Source organism: Poecile atricapillus, chromosome 34 (genome assembly GCF_030490865.1).
Source record: "Poecile atricapillus isolate bPoeAtr1 chromosome 34, bPoeAtr1.hap1, whole genome shotgun sequence".
Classification (NCBI taxonomy): Eukaryota; Metazoa; Chordata; class Aves; order Passeriformes; family Paridae; genus Poecile; species Poecile atricapillus.
In genome coordinates, this window is record NC_081282.1 from 2,521,757 (window position 1) to 2,539,714 (window position 17,958).

A 17,958-nucleotide genomic window follows, 5' to 3' on the forward strand; every position below is an offset into this window, starting at 1 on the left:
AGGGACCAGGCTAGATGGGGGCATGGGGGACAGGTTGGATGGAAAAGGATCATTGTGGAGAGGTAGTGAAGATGTGATGGGGCCCCACATCTGCAGGTCTCCTTTCTGTCAGGGATGGGGCAAAAGAGACAGCTTTGCTGGAGACAGAGCAGTTCTGTAAGAGGGGAAAAATCACTTAAAAACATCAATTTCCTTTGAGGAGAAGATCCTGAGTTAGAAGGGGTGTCCTAGACAAAACAAACACCAGTAAGGAAAACCAAGTTCCTGGGCAGGTGCACTGATTTATTCTCTCTTCCACTGGTTGATGAAGGCCCATTTTTCTTTCCAGGATGGGAATGTCTCAGGGCTCACCCCTCTCTCCCTTTTCTCTCTCCCTTTAGGCCAGGACCCCAGATGAGAAGGGCAGTTCTGCTGAGGGCCAGCCAAAGACAGGTAAAGCAGTGAGCAAAGACAAGTCTCCAAAGGGGAACCAAATATCTACAGAGAGAACAGAAAGTCCCTCTTTTTTCCCAGGAAAAATTTCCCCCTGGGAATCCTCCAGCACAAGATCCAAAAGTACACTGGAAAGTGCCTCCATCCCCACAGAATTCCTCAGGTGAGCTGCACGGGAGGAGGTGATGCCTCTGCTTCTTGGTCCTCTTGCCAAACAAGGTCCATCGTCCCCAGCTGCACACGGACCCTGTGCCAGTGCCTCCATGGGATGGCCAGTGCACCCTCCTTGTTTCATTTGCTCCTCAGCAATGTCTGAAGCCTCCTCTTTAATTGCCAGGCTGAAACGGTACCGGTGGATAGTGCCTGCCCTCGGTGAGGTGGAACTGAAGGTCCACTTCTCCACCAAAAAGCCAGGGAAGTTTGAGCAGACGCTGAGGTTTGAGCTGGTGGGGACAAAGCGGCAGTACGAGCTGCCCTGCAGTGGCACCGGCCTGTACCCCAGCATCAGCCAGAACCCACGGTAAGGCTGGCCCCTGGCAGCCTCCCACACTGCTGCCCCCGAGCTCACAGCCAGGGCTGCTCCTTGGGCATTCTGGCCTGGCCACATGGTGCTGCCTGACGTCACCCAGCATCTCTTTCTGTGCTGGGAGCTGGGAAGGCAGATGGTCCCTGAGCCACCAGGATGGGCTATGGCTTTCTGACTGCATTTCCTACCTGGAGCATCTCATAGCTCCTCCTTCCCTGCTTTCTCTGCCCAGGCTGGTGTTTCCACAGTGGAGGAAGACCATGAAGGAAGGTGAAATCATCTTCAAGGAATATGTTGAGAGCACCAAGCAATTCCACTTTGGACCGCTGCTGTGTGGGAAATCAAGAGAGTGGTATGTGCTCCCTGCTGGCTGTTGTACTTTTCTGGACACGCTTGGAGACGTGCTGTGCTGGTGGCACAATCCAGGGCAGTCCCTGGCAGAGTCCTGGCACACACCTGGGTTTGAAGGAGCACAGATGTGTGAACCTGAGCATACAAGAGGCAAATGAGCCTTGGGGGAGCCGCTCTGCCTGCCTGGTGGCTGCCTTGGCCAGAGCCCCAGGCTGCTGCCAGTCCAAAGGGCACTTGGGGCAACTTTTGTCTGCCTCCACATCTCAGCTTCACCCCTTAAGAAATGTATGGTGGTTTTTGAAGTGCTTTGAGCTCTGCAGTTAGCCTGATTGAGCAATTATTCTGTAGATGGTTTTGTAAACCTGTCATTGATCTGTAATTATTAATAAGATTTTATGGTTGACCTGCCAGTGGCTGTCAGGGGCTATGTACAGCAGGAACTACATTTGCCTGTAATGACATTGCATCATCACTGCTGGATAAAGTCTGCCTGAAAACGTTGTCATTGAAGCTATTGTGCATTTCTACTTTTACTGTCACTTTTTAAAAAACAGTATTTAACATTAAGTTCTTGTCTCCATGGGAGCTCTGGAGGGCTAAAGCTATTTTGACAACATAGTTTCAAAAAACAGACAATCTTTAGCCAGGTTTATGGGATGGTCTGGGATTTCTGTTTGCCTCTTTAACCCTTTCACTCCAAAGTCATTTCCACACCTGAGAGAAGGGTCATTTGTTATCTTTTTGCATTCCTCTTGGGAAATTATGCTTTATATGTCTTTCTTAGACTTTGAGCTAACCCATGAAATCCAAAGCAGTTTCATGACTTTTTGGAAAGAGATCAGCTAAACTCTTTTTCCAAAAGCCTTTCTTTACACCCTGCAGGGAAGGCACCCCAAGAAAGAAGGGGAAAGCACCCATGTGCCTGGTGTACTGTTATTTTTCTAAGCACCTTTGAATTTACATTGTATTAAAACCACTTGAAGTGGCCTGAGCATCACCAGGCTTCTGGGGTGGAGGCACCAAGTACAGGGGAAGGCATCAAAGTCAGGCAAGGATGAGCACACGCCCACGCCCCTGGCTGGGATCCACTTCCCTCACTTGTTTGTTAGAGCAGGCTCTTCCAGCACCGCTTCCTCGGCTGCACACGGTGCTTTCCTCGATGTGTGGCAAAGGCAACAGTCTCCTCTGCAGCCTCTTCCCCTTTTGTGGACAGGTACAAGGCCCAGAACTGTCCTGGCAACTCGGAGAATATAACCATCCTCAACAACTCCCCCATGGACGTAGAGGTCCAGTTCTCCTTTGAGGATGATGAGAAAGCAGAGACCTTCCTTCTGGACCCTCCCAGCATGACCCTGAAACCAAAGAAGAAGCAGGTAGGAGAAGGGCAGGTAGAGCAGGCACCGTAGAAGTGCCCAGGAGCTGCTGCTCCTGCTCACACACAGTGCTCTTTCTGTTTCTTTCCATGGGGCTGGGTCCAGGAGCTGACCATTTGGGCATACCCCACTTCCCCTGGCTTCCTGGAAGACAAACTCATCTGCTGCATTAACAAGAATCCAGAGCCAGTGGTCTTCAGCCTGTGCTGCCATGGGGTGCACATGAAGCTGGAGGTCAGCCCCCTGGAGCTGTCTTTTGGCAAGCTGCTTCTGCACAGGTCAGTCATCCCACACGCACTCCAAGACTTGTGACAAAGACAGAACGTTTGGCTCTGCTTTCCAGGGCTGGGATGGAGCTGCTCCAAGTTGCATTCAGTGGCGAGGCTGGTGTGACCAGCCAGCAGCTGATGCCAAGTGCCTCCTGTCTCTGCAGGACTGACAGCAGGACCTTGGTCCTGAAAAACAACACCCTACTGCCCATGGCCTGGCAGCTCAGTGGGCTGGATGACCTTGTTGAGGACTTCTCACTGTCACAAGATAACGGCACCATTGATCCCCGCTCAGAGATTGAAGTGACAGTGAATTTCAAGGCCCAGCAGATTGGCACCATTGAGAAGAGCCTTCGACTCGAGGTGAGAGGGACTGTGCCCTGCCTGGCACAGTGAGCAGCCACGTGCTCTTAGGGACAGAGTCAGGAAGAGCTGCTCCTGACAGACACAAGGGTGCTGTGACCCCAACTTCTGCCTCTACACAGCGTTTGCCAGAATGTGCAGTGCATCCACATCCCTCCAGATAACCAGACACTGCACCCTGAGCCTGTAGCACAACCACCTTGGCCCTGTGAATGGTTGAAGGTTGTTGTTTGGTTATACAGACTGCAGCGTGATCTCTACATTTCTCCTGGAGCTTGTCCAAACCTCTGGCATCGTGCAACAAACTCTGCCCCTGGCATTTTGTTCCCCATGGTTTAGGGGCTGCATTTCAGAGAGGGTGCTAGGTGATTGGAAAGGGTTGTCAATGCCACCTGCTCTGAGACACCTCACACTTCCTGTGGTTGTTCTTACATCCCTGTGCCTCTCAAGGATGCTTTAGCAGCAGCATTCCCTCCTGTAGGAATGCAGAGTTGGGCTGATGGGGTTTATACTGCAGCAGAATCCCACTGGGACAGCCCACGAGATGAACGGGTTAGGAAAGCTTGGGTATCCACCAACACTTGTGAAGCCAGGGAGGCCATAGGGGAAGCAGCCAGCAGAGACAAGGACTTAGAGGCTGTCTAGCAAAAGAATAATCTGAACAGTGTTTGTTTCTTGCTGCCTCAGGTTTCAGATACAGAAAACATCCTGGGGATTGTTCAGGTTGAAAACATCAAACTGTCTGCAGAGGTGTATGATGTTCTCCTGAGCATGGTCCTGCCTGAAGGTCAGTGGATGTCTCCCAAACAAAGCAGTCCAGGTGCACTGCCTTACCTTGGGTGCTGGGTGACCAAAGCACTTGGGATGGGATGGGATGCAAGGATGGCATGGATACATAAAGCACATACCCTGCAAGCTGCATGGAATAAAGCATTGTCAGGCCACTGGCAGCCTTAAGTCTCTCCCCTCTGAACTTTGAAGTGTGCAGCTTCACGTGCAGGTTGGATTTGGGGGCTTTGAAACAACAGTGACGTGAACAGGCAGTTGGCAATTCCCACAGGCTCAGCACAGCATGTAAAGTGATTGGATTTGTGCTTGGAAGTGAGGAAATGGAAGCCGAGCTCCTTAGCTACTGAGCCTGCAGATATCTTGAGTAAGAAGAGAAAGGGCAGACAAGTAGCTGGAAAACCCTTCCAAGAACAGCAACTTGCTGAAAAGGGTTTTGTGCTGGGACCTCCATGTAGCTTGGGACCTGGTGTATTCTGCAGCAGCTCACAAATACCACGTCTAATCTCGCTCTGCACATTGTCTGCAGATGGAACCTTGGATTTTGGAACCATCAATGTCCAGGATAATGTGAAGAACATCCTGACTCTAACAAACAAAGGGATGTACAACATCGAGTACAGGTGAGTCCAGCTGCCTGGTGGTGAGCATTTCCCTGGGTTCCCAGGCCTGCACTCTCCCTCTGTCAAAGGTTAGAACCTGTTTCCATGCAGGCTACCTCACGATAAACACAAAACCTGGGCTCTCTAATCTCAGCTATTTTACCAGAGAATCCAGCCACAAACCAGCAGTTCTCCCCAGTTCAGCAGGGAACCCAAAGGAGAGCCCCAAGAATTTCAGGCACTGAAATGCTGAGATTCATTGCCTTTCTTTGATGGTCACCTCCTTTCTCCTTCTGAGACTCTGTAAAAGAGTGAATGAAAAATTTCAGTGTCAAGGTTTCTTGCAATAACCTCGTGACCATCTGTGCTCACTGTCAGGATCCAGGATTCCCTGAGCAGAGCTGCACTCTCCCTTTTCTTCTTTTTCTGGTCCTATGCAAAGTCCTGGCTGTGCTGGCAGCACCTCTACTTGTAACTGCAGAGATCTCCATTCCTTCCCTTTCTGCACAGATTGATGCTGAAGGGTGCAGGTCCCAGGATGCGAGACTTGGCGTCCCACTTCACTGTCAAGCCTCAGTCGGGCAAGCTGATCGCCTCCCAGCCTGGTGTGAATATTGAGATATTCTTCCACCCCACAAGGGAAATCCTCCTCAAGAACAGCCCCATCCTGTACTGCCAGGTGAGCTGCCTGGGCCAGGCTGTGTTACCACACGGTGTTTTGGGAGCATAAACAGGAGAGGTGTCTAATGGAAGGAGGGCTTTAACTGGAGAATCCTCTCTCCTACGTACACAAACAAAATCTTCAAAACCATTTGGGAGGCTTCCTAAGGGAGCTGAGAATCTGACTCTGGAGGAGGTGCTTTAACAGGGATGGGTGAACTGATGGAGGCCTGGGGTGGAGGCTGGGGACTGGGGTAGAGGACTGGCTGGCCCTCTTTGCTTTGTTTACCACCCCTTCCTGTGGACACAGGTGATAGATGCCATCTCAGGGGAAGGAGGCCAGACTGTCGCCAGCATCCCAGTCAGGGTGTCAGCAAGAGCTGCCTACAGCAAGTTCAGTATTGAGCCTGCCTCACCCATCAATTTCGGTGCCATGATGAAGGGCAGCAAGAAGAGCCAGACTGTCGTGCTGGAGAACACAGGCATGATCAGCTTCAAATTCCGCATCCACCGAGCAACTGAGGATGAATCTCCTTTGGAAAGCAAAAGGTACAAGAAGCCCTGCACCACCCTTCCTGCCTGAGGAGGCACCACCCCACGGCTGGCATGTGGCAGGCAGCCAGGAGACCTGGGCTAGCGCCCATTTGCATCCCTGCCTTGGGGAGAGGGAGCAAAACACGCCTCAGTGTCCCCATGTGTAGTAGGAAGCTGGTGCTAGAGCTGCTCTGTCCAGCAATGGGTGCTGCAGGCTGCTCTCTGGGAACCATGTGGAGCAGGAAGGCTTTCCTCTGTGAGGAGGAAGGCCAGCTTTGGCCTCAGAGAAAGGCAGGGGAGCTCAGCATGACAGATACCTCTGCTTTCTCCTCTCAGTTCAAAGCAAGGGGAGTCTGTTCCATCAGCTAGAAAGCGCTCAGCGGGAAGGAAATCAAGCTTGACACAGGTGGGTGACTCCTGCTCCCCAACAATGCTGCTGCAGGGGATGTGAGAAGATGCTGCTGTGCCCAGGCTGGGGGCTCATCTCCACTGGGTGGGACGTGGTCTGCAGGATGGAGTCCAGGATCTGCTCAGTCCCACTGACAGTCCTGTACTCTGGCTCTGACCTGCAGTTGTGGGGTCAGCAGAGGGGAGCAGGTCCTGTGTGTGGCAGCTGCTGGCCAGCATAGGTCTGTGAACACCACAGAAGCAAAAACATCCCCCCCCCGAACTCCCAGTCCACAGAGCTCAGACAACTTTTTTTTTTCTTCTTTTTCTTCTTCCCAGTCCCCTACCTCTGTCCCATCATTTCTCACAGCTGTTTCTGCTCTCCTGTTACCTCTGGAGGCTGAGGATCACAGCTACCACCTTCATTCTTTACGCTCCATCTCCTTTCTCTCTGCCACTTGAGACAGGCTTGCAGCTCCTCTTGGCTTGTTGGGCTCAACCTGGAGCTGCCTTTGGGCCATGGAGTCATCCTTCCCTGCCCTGGGACTGGCTGCTTGGGCCCAGCTGGAGGCCAAGGCAGGACATCCTCTTTGCTGGGGTGCTCAAGGCACAGCTATTACCCTTCAGCCTCTCCTGGAACTTCTTCTGCAGGGTCAGCTCAATGTGGGCATGTTCACGGTGTCCCCGTGCTCCGGCTCCATCGCTCCGTGGGGCCAGCAGCAGATCACGGTGGAGTGCCTCGCAGGGCAGGAGGGGACTTGTGAGGAGCAGCTCTACATTGACATCGTGGGCAGAGACCCCAGGGACAATCCCCTCGGCATTCCCTTTACCCTGACTGCCGAGTCCTGCCTGCCAGGTACGTACTGTCCACAGGTTCCCCTGGTCAGACCTGCTGCTGATCAGCACCTAAACTTGCTGCTTGGATAGGGAGGCATGCTAGCCCTGGTGTCCCCCCTTGAAATCCTCAGAGTTTCCAGCCCTCTTAAGTCCACTGGTGGATTCATCCCTCCCGGGCTGAGAGGGATGCATGAAAGGATAGAGGGAAAGTAATGCTCTTTAAGACTGAGGTGGACTGAGCTCCATCTTCATAGCCAGCTCCCCCACCCAAAGCTGGGTTTAGCAGTTACCTGGGCAGAAAGAGCTTACCAAGCCTTCTCAGAGGCCAGCAAGGCCCAGATGAATTCATCAGGGAGGCTTCTGCATGCTCATCCCTCTGGTCTCTCCACAGCATTTGCTGAGGATGCCATGTTAATCTTCGACGAGTACCCGATCTGCAGCAGCACTGACCTCAGCCACAAGCTGCTCTCTGTGCACGGTGTGGGCCTGTTTGTGAGAGATGAGAACAAGTTCATCTTCAACAAGATTCTGGTTGGGCAAGAGGCTGAAGCCCATTTCAACATCTACAACACAACTGGTCTGCCGTGTGACGTGGTCCTCTCCATCAACCCCCTGCCTGGACAGGTAAGAACAGGAGGCCAAGGAGATGGTTGCCCTCTAAGGGCCGTGTGAAAGCTGTTTTGTTCTCCAGATGCATTGCTTCCTGTGGCCCACACTAGCTCAGTGTAGGTCAAACTTCAGGGCAGAGCAGCAGAGCCAGGGAACAGTTGTGTTCAATTCTCATGTCCTGGGCAAGCTTTTGGCTCACACCTCTGGGTCTTTGGTGGGAGAAGTGAATCCTTCTGAACCTCTCTTGGAAGCACACTCAGAGAGGGGCTGTTATGAACTGACATGCCAGGGCTCAAGGCAGAGCATTTCCTCAGGCTCCCTGGCTTTTCCTCTCTTTGAAGGCCAGTTCTAGGTTATTTGCAGGGTTTTCCATGCAGTGACCACCTCCCACATATGGCAGGGCAGCTGCCAGCACTCAGAACACACAATGCTTTAGCACAAGGTCAGCGTTCCCTGCTTGAACAACTCATCCTTAAAACAATACCCCCTGAGTTCACAGCCCATAAACACACCTCTAGGAGGGCTGTGAAAATGGGAAGAGCTGTCACAATGCAAGATTTTTGCCTGGCTGGCTGCTATTCATAGAAAAGAGAAGCCAGGAGAAAACTGCTTCTTGTAGAAAAGTCTCCATAGCATGACAAGAAAAAACTCTTCTCCTTACAAGAACTGATCAAAGACTATTGTATAGTTGATGCTGCTTTACCGTCCCAGGTTTTGTCTCCCAGTGGTCAGCTGGGAAAAGAAAAAGTTGGGTAGGGGGAGAAAAAGTGTTCTGGAGGTTTTATTTTGATGTTTCTTATTCCTGTAGTCCTGTTAGTAAAGTTTCTTTATTCCTTTTAAGTTTTAAACCTGTTTTACCCTTCTCCTTATCCGTATTTCACAACAAAAAATGAGTAAGTGCCCTGGTGATTTTAGCCAGTGCTAAACCCCACCACGTTATTTAGTGCATTGACTGAGAAACTCCAATTAGCAAATCTAAACCACTACAGACATGCTGTTTTCAGTAATGTATTTATGAATAAAACTGGGTCGTGTTGGAAGGTGTTTTCTCCTAACACTGCTCTCTGGCTTCCCCCAAGGAAAAAGGCCCTATCACCGTTTTCAAGTTGCATCCTGTCCAGATGTCCATTCCTGGCTCATCCCACGCTGTTGCTACAGTGACCTTCACCCCACCAGACGAGCAGAACTACGACTGCACTTTTAAGGCTTCCCTTGTCATCCCCAAATGGTAATTGACCCTGAGAAATATTGGGGGAGGCCTCACTGACAGCTGCCTCTCCACTGGGAAGGCACAGACCTCTTGTTAGCTCTAATGCTCTCAGGAGCCTTAGGCAGAGTACTCAGCATGAGATGATTTGGGAGGCAGTAACTGTTAGATAGAGCAGAAAAATGAGGCTGATTTGTCATACAGGTTTAGCCTGGATGAGGAAATAGGAAGACAGGGAAATATTCGGTAGCCAACTGGAAGTTACTGAGATGTGCTACAGCTGAGCTGGGCATTTCCAAGGACAGAAGCTTAGATGGATCAGTTTCTGTGGCAGCAAGTCAGCAGTCACAATTTCCTCTGTTTCTGTGAAATTAAGTGATCCTCTGTGATTCCCTGCATTCATGAAGCTATTTCATGTGAGTGATGGGAGCTGGTATGAAAGAGGAGCCCTGTTCCTCTGCACTGGGACCTGTGTACAGGGGCTTGGACCTGCCCTTCCTCAAGCCTTTAGTGGCTGAATTGGAGCAAGAGAAGTCTAATTGCTAATAAGCAATTGCTTTTATATTGTTCTTGGAAGTGATCTTGGTGGATAGTGACAATGATTTCTTTTTGCCTTCTTGCTTTTGTTCTGCTTTCATGCTGTGCTTTTTTTGCTTGTTGCCTATGTCTCATCTCACTGCAGCCAGGGGATTTGCCATATCTCATCTGGTGCCTCATTATGTATCTGCTGTACTGCATGATTCAATGAAGTGAAATTACTTTTAACTGTTACTGTGGAAGGCTCTGGCTCTTTGGAGCAGATTCCTCTTGTGAATGGCCCTGAGGGGACTGGGAAGAGGCTGGTGGGGGGCTGTGTTGTGGGGTACAGGAGCAGCAGGCAGGGAAAACAGTGTGGATTGCCCTTGCTGCTTGGCTTGCCCAGTGAGAAATGGGTTAGTGCCAGCTGGAATTGTTTCTGTGCCTCTCCTGCAGCTCTGTGAAAATCAAGCCCCAAACCCTGAGCTTCACCATCAGTGGGAGGGGGCACGAGCCGCAGGTGACAGTCGTGTGCCCAAGAGCTCGCAGCAAGAGAGGAAATGCCGTGCTGCGCTTCCAGAGGCTCCAGCTGGGGGATTTAGAGATGCTCCCCCTGGTCGTCCGTAACAACGGCATCGTACCTGTCAAGGTGAGCACCTGCTCAAGGAATGGTCTGGTTTGGGAATAAGTGCTTGTGGCACAGGGGAAGGGTCCCAAAAACCATGGCTGACCTGGCAAGAGGTGTCACAAATTCTTTTTAGCAAGGGACTGACATCTGTTCTCCAAGAAGGGAGTTCTTGAAAATTTTCCATCCAGTCTTTCTTCTTTAAGTTGAACACAAGAAAGGTGGTGGAGTATTTTCCCCATCTTTCAGGTTTGTTCTCATGGACATGTGTGATTTTCCAGTTCCATTAGGCTGTATTTTCCAGTTTATATTTTAAGCAAACTTAGTTGTGGTTTAATTATATTCTGCTTATTGCTTTCTGTCCTGTTTGGTTCAGTGTTGGTTCAATCCAAATGCCTCTAAACAGCCCTTTTTCCCAGCTGGTTTGACTTAACTTTTGTGCTCAGTGCTGTTTGCAGTGGGAGAGGTGCTGGGTTCCTATGCAGGACCAGCAGCACTGTGGTGTCAGTCCCTGTGCCATCCTGTACTCACACCAGTATCATTGTGCTCTGTGTTCCCTTTTCTCAGTTTATGTTACACCTGGAGGATGAGCATGGAGCATTCTTCTTGAAAGGCAGGCGCTCCACACTGGAGAGATTCCACACTGAAGATGTGGGAGAGGACTCTGTTGGAAATGGTAAATTTGTTAACCATGAAGTTAGATCGTGCCCAGAGGGAAAACGTGTGCCCTGCTCTTGGCTTCTCTGAGCTGCAGCCAGATGTTAGACACACTTTGTTTCCTTGGGCTCTCTGTCCCCCAAGCTTTTCATGGGGACTTTTTGCAGGGTTTCCTCCTAGCAAGTTGTAGGAAGTTCTTGTGTTCTTCTAGACGTGGTGGGCTGGGTTCTGGGGGACTGTCACTGCCTCAGGGGAGCCTCTGAGGTATTTGCAGCATGTGGCAAGGTCCCAGCCTGAACGGACACAGCCCTTGAGCACACAGGCAGCCAGCAGAAGCCAAAAGTGCTCTTTGGCTCAGCTTTCCATGTGGCTGGAGCTGGCTGGAAGCGATGGAATGAGGGCTGGGCATCAACCTGAGGTTAAGCTGCTGAAGTGGTGATGTGTCTGGAGATGGCAGCCTGGTGAACATAAGAAGAGGGTCTGGAACCACTGCGGGTAGAACCTGTGCTCAGAAGGCAGCTGGTTTCAACCTTCTGCTCCTCAGATATGGAAATATTTCCTCTGTACAACTGTATCACTTAATTCTGATTTCCATTGCTGTGCAGAGAGCAAGCCCCCAAAGAAGCCTCTCCTGCTTCTGCATCGTGGGCAATCGGCAGAGTTTGATGTCATTTTCAATCCCACCCTGGCTCGACGTGTGGAAGGGAAGATCCGTGTTTTAGTGGGGGACACCTACTCTGACAAGACCCTGATAGAGCTGGTGGGTGAAGGCCACAAGGATGAATTCACCCTCAACTGTCTAGAGGAAGACCCACAGTTGAGGAATGATAAGAGCAGCTGGAACAAAGACATCATTGATGGTAAGAGAGGAGAGGCTGCCAAGGGGGAACAAGGAAGAAGAAAATATCTGATCATGTGTGTCCTCTCTCTAGCCAGGCCTGGGCTGTCACCCCTGGACATGGAGGCCCGTGGGTGTGGCAGCCATGCATGCAGAGCAGTGTGTGCTGTGCTGCATGGCGCTGGCTCAGGGGTGTGCCAGGGTGTTTCCCTGACAGTGGTGGGATGGGGAACTGCCTGGGGAGCTCCCTGCCAGAGGGAGGAAGGCTTGGAGCAAGCAAGCATTGAACATACAGGAGTCTGTGCATGTGAGGGGGGCGGGGTGGAACTCCCTGCATGCTGAGATCCCTTGCTTTCCTCCTTAACAGCTGTCAGACTGAACCACATCCAGTTTGGGGACTGTCCTGTTGGGAAGCCCTGCCACAGGACCTTCACCATCACCAACCACACCGGCATGACGTTCATGCGCTTCGAGTGGGAGGCAGACGTCCCATTCCAGTTCTGCCCCAGGGTGAGTGGGGGCTGCTCTGCCTTTCCCCATTGCTCAAGCCCTGCCCTGGTGTTCCTGGGAGCTGGCAGGGAGACCTCCCATGCCAGTGCTAGCCCATTCCAGTGCCACATGGGAGATGCAGTCCCTGGCTTGGCTGGGCCAAGGCTGCCAGCCTTGCAGAAAAGGCTTCACGTTATGGGAGGTGGTACCTTCTCTTCATACTTTTGTCTGTCCAACTTCACATAAATCCACACTGAGGTGCAGGTTCCTGGCACAGCTGCTCACCACATCAGTCCCTTTTGCTATCAGTCCTGCCCTTGGCAGTGCTTCCAGTTTGGTCTTGACTCCCTGATTCTCCCTAGGTGGGACATCTCCACCCTGGCTGCACCAAGGCCATCACAGTGACCTTGAAATCAGATGTCCCAGCCACCTTCAGGAGGCACCTTGTGAAATGTAAGGTGACCAAGATCAAGTTTGAGCTGCCACCATGGAAAGTTCCAGACTGGGACGACGAAATGTGCATTGTCGTGTGGAAGGACATCACCGGGAAGGACCCAGCAGCCCAATGGCCTGAAAAAGAGAAGGTAAGAAGCAAAATGGCAAAAAAAGCCACCACAGCTTTTCCAAAAAGAACCACCATAACACCATCGCTGCTGGCTGAGCAGCTCCTGCTTCCTCTGGACATTGGACAGCCCTGAGGTTCACCAGCAGTGCATTCTAGGGGAGAGGTGGATGCACACGACCCTCACACAAGAGGAGAAGCCTTTAGACAAGAGACCATTAGCCACACACTATCAGTCTGTGCCACAAGCACAAGTGCTGCAGCCCACGTTGAATGGGAGACAGTGTTTTATGATTATCTCATTTTATGGTGTTTGAAATCTCTCCATATGATTTGGTGCCCTTTCACCAACAAGGAGTTAAGTCTGCTGCACTCTGTCTCTTCTTTTGAAGTGGAGACAAATACACTTCTGCTGCACCTGCTGGTGAACTCCAAGTTTTGTCTGCATGGATACCAGAGATTTTGGTTGTGGTCTCTGTATTGGGAGGGTTATCTCATCATGGAGTAGCCCAGGCACTGTATGACAGTATGGAGGAGTCTGGAGAAGGATCATGTGTGGAGACTCTTGCTTTTATTGTCATTATTGCCAAACACACTCAGCTTGGGTGAAGGTTCTTTCCAAGTTTCTGGACCATTTGAAGGCCTCTAAACCATCCTCTTTTCTATCAGAACATCTGCAGTTGGAGACTTTCCCAGTGAGATCTTTCATGTCCCAAAATGCCATCCCCAGCTGCCAGCAGTGTGGCTGTTGCTCCACAGGTGACATCTGGAGAGCACTTTCTCCTAAGACAAGAAGATGCTTCCTAGAAGTCTTCAGTCATGGGGTTCTCCACCCACAGAGCTCCAGCAGGGGAACTTAACCCTAATTTTGAGACCTGCTGGATTTCTAGGGGACCAGGGAAAAAGTCAGTCCCTCGCCAAGGTTGAAGTACAGGGATTGGAACGCCGCTGTAGTCTCCATGGATACATTAACAGCTGTGGTAGGACTGCTTTGATTAGTGGGCAGAAACAACTCCTGCAGCACAACAGTCCCAATTCTGTCATCTTTCCAGGGAACTAAAAGTGAATGGTCCTTTCTAGTCCCTCTATGAGGCTGATCTTGGAGGCCAAGAGATTCCCTTCTCAGCCTGACTTTCTGGGCTCTGCTCAGTGATTCTTTTCTCCTCTGTTTGCAGACAGTGGAGACAGTCCCGGAACCGGCTCACACTGTGCTGAAGAAGAGCGGCCAGGAGGCCGAGCTGTACCTCAGCGCCTTGGTTGCCTACGCCCAGTTCAAACTGGACACAGTCGTGGTTCAGCTCAAGGACACCTTGCCCTTCCAGACAAGGACAGCCACGTGAGTGCTGAGGCCAGGCAGGGCCCTGCCAGCGGGAGCTGCCTCTGTGTAACTTTGTGCTGGCCGTGGGTGGGGAGACAAAACTCAGGACTCCAGGTGCTCCAGGTGCTCAGGAGACAAAACAGCCTCGTTTATTATTCAGAGCTCACTGAAATACCCAGTGCAAATCTCCCGGGCTAGACAGCCATTGGCTGAGATCTCTCTCCCTGCCCAACTTCCTGGCCAGGGGTGTGCTCACTTCTCAGCTTGGATGGGGCTGGCCAAGGGTCCCCTGTAACTTATCTGGGAACACGTTCAGGCATGAGCTAGGCCAGCTGAATTGGATTTGTGTTATGGCCAGATTCACTGTGTCCAGTCCAGACCAGCTGTACTGTGACAATGCTGTGACACCTTTGCCCAGGGCTGACCCAGTGCCTGTTTCCCAGAACTCCACTCCAGCCAAAACCAGCACAGGCTTGTTCACATGCATGCCAAGCCAAGCAGGAGAGGCTGGTCAGGAGAGGCTCAATGCTGCCATTTTCTGCTGAGAACAGCCATGGGTTTGCTTTCGCTGCGTGTCACCTGTCCTCATCTGCTCAAGAATAAGTTTGCAGTCAAAGCAAGACCTAAAGAAAGTCCAAAGTAAGCCCCTTAGCTTCAATGTCCTGGGCACCATGTTGGCCCTTTCCCCTTAAACTTCCAGACTTTGAAATACTTTTCTGGGCCACCCAGGACAGCAGTCTGAGCATGGCAGGGTTGCCTGGGGAAGAAGATGCTCCTCAGCAGAAAGTGGTAGCAGGAGCCCCTCAGACAATGTTACTGTACTATTTGCTTTCTATTTATTGGACATTTTTTTTAAATTCCTCCTTCTTGCTTTTCAGTTTCAGGATGCACAACACAGGGAAGGTGGCCCTGGAATACTTCTGGGAGGAAGCTGCACCTGCAGATAGTGAAGCAGTGAGGATGCCATATTCAACCACTCTGATTAGTAAGGGCATTTCATTTGGTAGCTGAGGGCCTGGGGAAAAGACCCTGCCCCTTCACCCCAAGACTTGAATTGCTTTTTCCTTCTTGTCCACATGTCCACTTTCATCAGCATCTTCCCAGCTGCAGCTGGAGAGTTTTATCCTTTCCCCCTCTGCCTTTCCGCCCCTTTTGTTCTTGCTGTGCCACTTCTGCTCTGCAAAGGAGCTGAGCCAGGCTCTGGGGAGAGCCACGTGCTGGGTCAGGACTGGGAAAGGGGACATCAGGTCATTGCTTTGAGAAGTCTGAGACTGGGCAGAGCAATGGTGTAACGAGTGAGCTGCCCTGCAGCCACTGTCTGTGTGCAGTCCCCCACTCCAGGGCAGCTGCAAAGTCACTGTCTAAAACCAACTCCTGCTTTGGCACAGGAGTGTGTGCTGCAGGCAGAGACCCTGCTCCCAGAAGCTCTGTTCCCTGCTTGGAACTTGGCCAGAGATGCTCCGAGTGCATCCCAGCTCTCTTCCACCTATGTGCTGCAGGAGGCAGCGTTGCTGGGAACACAGATTTTGTCTTTGAATGGTGTCCTCTTCCTCTCTGCAGGTCGGCTCAGCTCTGCTCCTGTTGTAAGGCAGCGCAGAAAGCTGGTGCTTCGTTTCCGGAGGGAGCAGGACCATCCTTTTGAGACGCATCCTTCTGAGCTGCGGCGCCTACAGTGGCTTGCCAAGGAGCAGCAAGATTCCGAGCAGGAACAGCTGCAGGATTCCGAGCAGGAACAGCCAGATTCTGACCAGGAGCAGCTTTCTGAGGAAGAGCAGCTGGATGCCAAGCAGAAGCAGCGTTCCAAGAAGCGGTGCCGCTCCAAGGAACGGAGTCTCTCCCCGCAGCGTGCCACTTCCTCCCTGGAAGTCCTCCCAGATGTCACCCATGACCAGTCACTGTTCTCCATCAACCCCAACTTCGGCACCATCACTCCTGGCCAGAAGAAGACCTTTCATGTGCTGTTCTCCCCAAAGGATGTGGGGAACTTTGAGACCACCATGCTGTGCAGGTGGGAAACATTGACACACTTGCCAACTCACACTTCTGAGGGCTATCACTGAATCACAGGCTGGGACAGGGTGGAAGGGACCACAGGAGGTCATCTGGTCCCACTTCCCTACTCAAGCGGGGTCATCTCAGAGCACGTGGCACAGAGCTGTGTCCAGAGGGCTCTGCAATAATTCCAGTGAGGGACACTCCACACCCTCTCTGGGCAGCCTGTCACCCGCAAAGGGAAGAAGTTCTTCCTCAGGTTCAGGTGGAATTTCCTGTTCAGGTTCTGCCCGTTGCCTCTTGTGCTATTGCTGGGCATCACCAAGCACAGCCTGGTTCATCCCCTAACACCCTCCCTTCAGTCCCTCTGACTGGGATGGGGAGGTGGGCCTGGAGACAAGCAGCCCCAGAGAGGCAGCAGCTCCCACAGGAGCGCAGAAAGATCATCTGGCCTTGGGAGGGAGACACTGGCAAAAGACACTGCATGAAACATTAAGCTCCTGAAGGGTTGCAAGATGTAGAACGAGAGACCCAGGGACCAGCCAGTCCCCAGCTCTGCTTCTTGCACAGAGCTGCTCACTGCTTGCACAGAGGGAGGATGCAACGCTGGGTGCTCTGCAAGGAGACAGAAAAGCGTCTGGCTGGAAATGTTTGTCTGGCTAATACCAGTCCCTTTCTCCCCAGCATTCCTAACCTGGAGCAGACTCACAGGATGGTGCAGGTGGTTCTAAAAGGCAGAGCCCGGGAGTGGAAGCGTTTTGGAAAACCAAAATGCTCTGCCTTACAGCAGACAGATGAAGGCCAGAGACACAAGAAGCAGCTGCACTGGCAACCAACACCAGAGTGACAGCATCTGTGTCATCTGGAGCATCCAGCAGGAGCTGGCAACATCTTGTTTCCTACTGCTGATGGTCTCCCACCCTTTACGTGACACCTCTGCAGCTCCCCTTCCCAGCTCCAGTAAACATCATCTTTTAATTAACTTTGTTAATTAAATAGTTTGTTAATTTCTTAAATAACTTAAGTTTCAGTTAACTGTTAATAACCAGTTGCTAATAAAATGTTAACTGTTAGCCATGGTGCCAGAGAGCTTTCCTTAAACCCCACTACCCCAGTTCAAACCCCCAAGTTAGTACATTTTGAGGTTCCCCCCAGTTCTCCCCAGTCTCCAGTTACTCCGTTCACCCTCTCCTCCCTGGTGTACCCAAAATGGCTCCTGGAGAGCACAAGATGGTGGGGACCACATGGCCAGGCCCCTCCCTTGTACTTCTCCTCCCCAAAATCCTTTCCTTCTTCCTACCTCCAACCCCTTCTTCCCTGATGCTCCTCCCCCTGTTACCTCTCCTCCTCCAGTTGTCTCTCCCCTTCCTGTCCCCTCAGACCCCTCCTTCTCCACTTGGGCTCCTCCTCCTGAAAAGGTCCCCACCCCTTCCTTTCATAATATCCCCTCCTCTGACCCCTCCTCTCTCCCCTGCAGCACCACCAACCTTCTTCTGACTTGCAGTTCCCACGCCCCTCCTTCTGCTTCCCACACCCCGTGAGCCACAAGTGACGAGCCCAGGAACCAGAACCCAGAACTGGAGACCCTTCCTCTTGCCACTCCAGTTATGTTCAGTGGTTGTGGGAGTGCGCTTCCAGAATGGGAGCCATTCTCATTTCAAAACAAGAGAGAACTTTGCAAAGCCCAGAAAGAGTTTGGAAAGAGAAGCAAATATTTTAAGGGCCTTTTAAAGGCCACCCTCTCCTCCAATCTCTCGGTCCCGTATGACCTCCATGATTTATTTTCGTGCCTCCTTACCCCATCAGAATATCTTGTATGGGAGGGGGCATGGAAGAGGTCATTACAGGCCGTATGTTCTGAGCTATTGCAAAGTTCTGACAGCGCCCTTGATGCCACTGGGAATAAAATAACAACCGATCACTTGAGCGGCGATGCGGAATGGGCACAGGGGAAGGACCAGGCCCGGGTTTTGCCAAGGCCGGTCCTTGAAAAGATCAAAACAGCTGCAGAGAAAGCGTTCCTCA

At 51.7% G+C, this 17,958-nt stretch overlaps 1 protein-coding gene across 1 annotated transcript in view; it reads left to right on the plus strand.

The window, feature by feature from the left end:
* Positions 1–16,780, plus strand: part of LOC131590683 (hydrocephalus-inducing protein homolog) — a 57,981-nt gene extending 41,201 nt beyond the window's left edge. The window contains exons 35-57 of the mRNA XM_058860946.1: positions 381–432; positions 739–952; positions 1,191–1,310; positions 2,523–2,682; positions 2,788–2,960; positions 3,116–3,314; positions 4,002–4,101; positions 4,630–4,723; positions 5,213–5,381; positions 5,673–5,911; positions 6,233–6,302; positions 6,911–7,139; positions 7,512–7,744; positions 8,809–8,957; positions 9,909–10,101; positions 10,645–10,753; positions 11,340–11,594; positions 11,940–12,082; positions 12,424–12,645; positions 13,799–13,959; positions 14,820–14,926; positions 15,502–15,949; positions 16,618–16,780. Coding sequence (XP_058716929.1) covers positions 381–432; positions 739–952; positions 1,191–1,310; positions 2,523–2,682; positions 2,788–2,960; positions 3,116–3,314; positions 4,002–4,101; positions 4,630–4,723; positions 5,213–5,381; positions 5,673–5,911; positions 6,233–6,302; positions 6,911–7,139; positions 7,512–7,744; positions 8,809–8,957; positions 9,909–10,101; positions 10,645–10,753; positions 11,340–11,594; positions 11,940–12,082; positions 12,424–12,645; positions 13,799–13,959; positions 14,820–14,926; positions 15,502–15,949; positions 16,618–16,780 — 4,002 coding nt within the window. The remainder of the gene's footprint in view (positions 1–380; positions 433–738; positions 953–1,190; positions 1,311–2,522; positions 2,683–2,787; positions 2,961–3,115; positions 3,315–4,001; positions 4,102–4,629; positions 4,724–5,212; positions 5,382–5,672; positions 5,912–6,232; positions 6,303–6,910; positions 7,140–7,511; positions 7,745–8,808; positions 8,958–9,908; positions 10,102–10,644; positions 10,754–11,339; positions 11,595–11,939; positions 12,083–12,423; positions 12,646–13,798; positions 13,960–14,819; positions 14,927–15,501; positions 15,950–16,617) is intronic.
* The last annotated feature ends 1,178 nt before the right edge of the window (positions 16,781–17,958 follow it).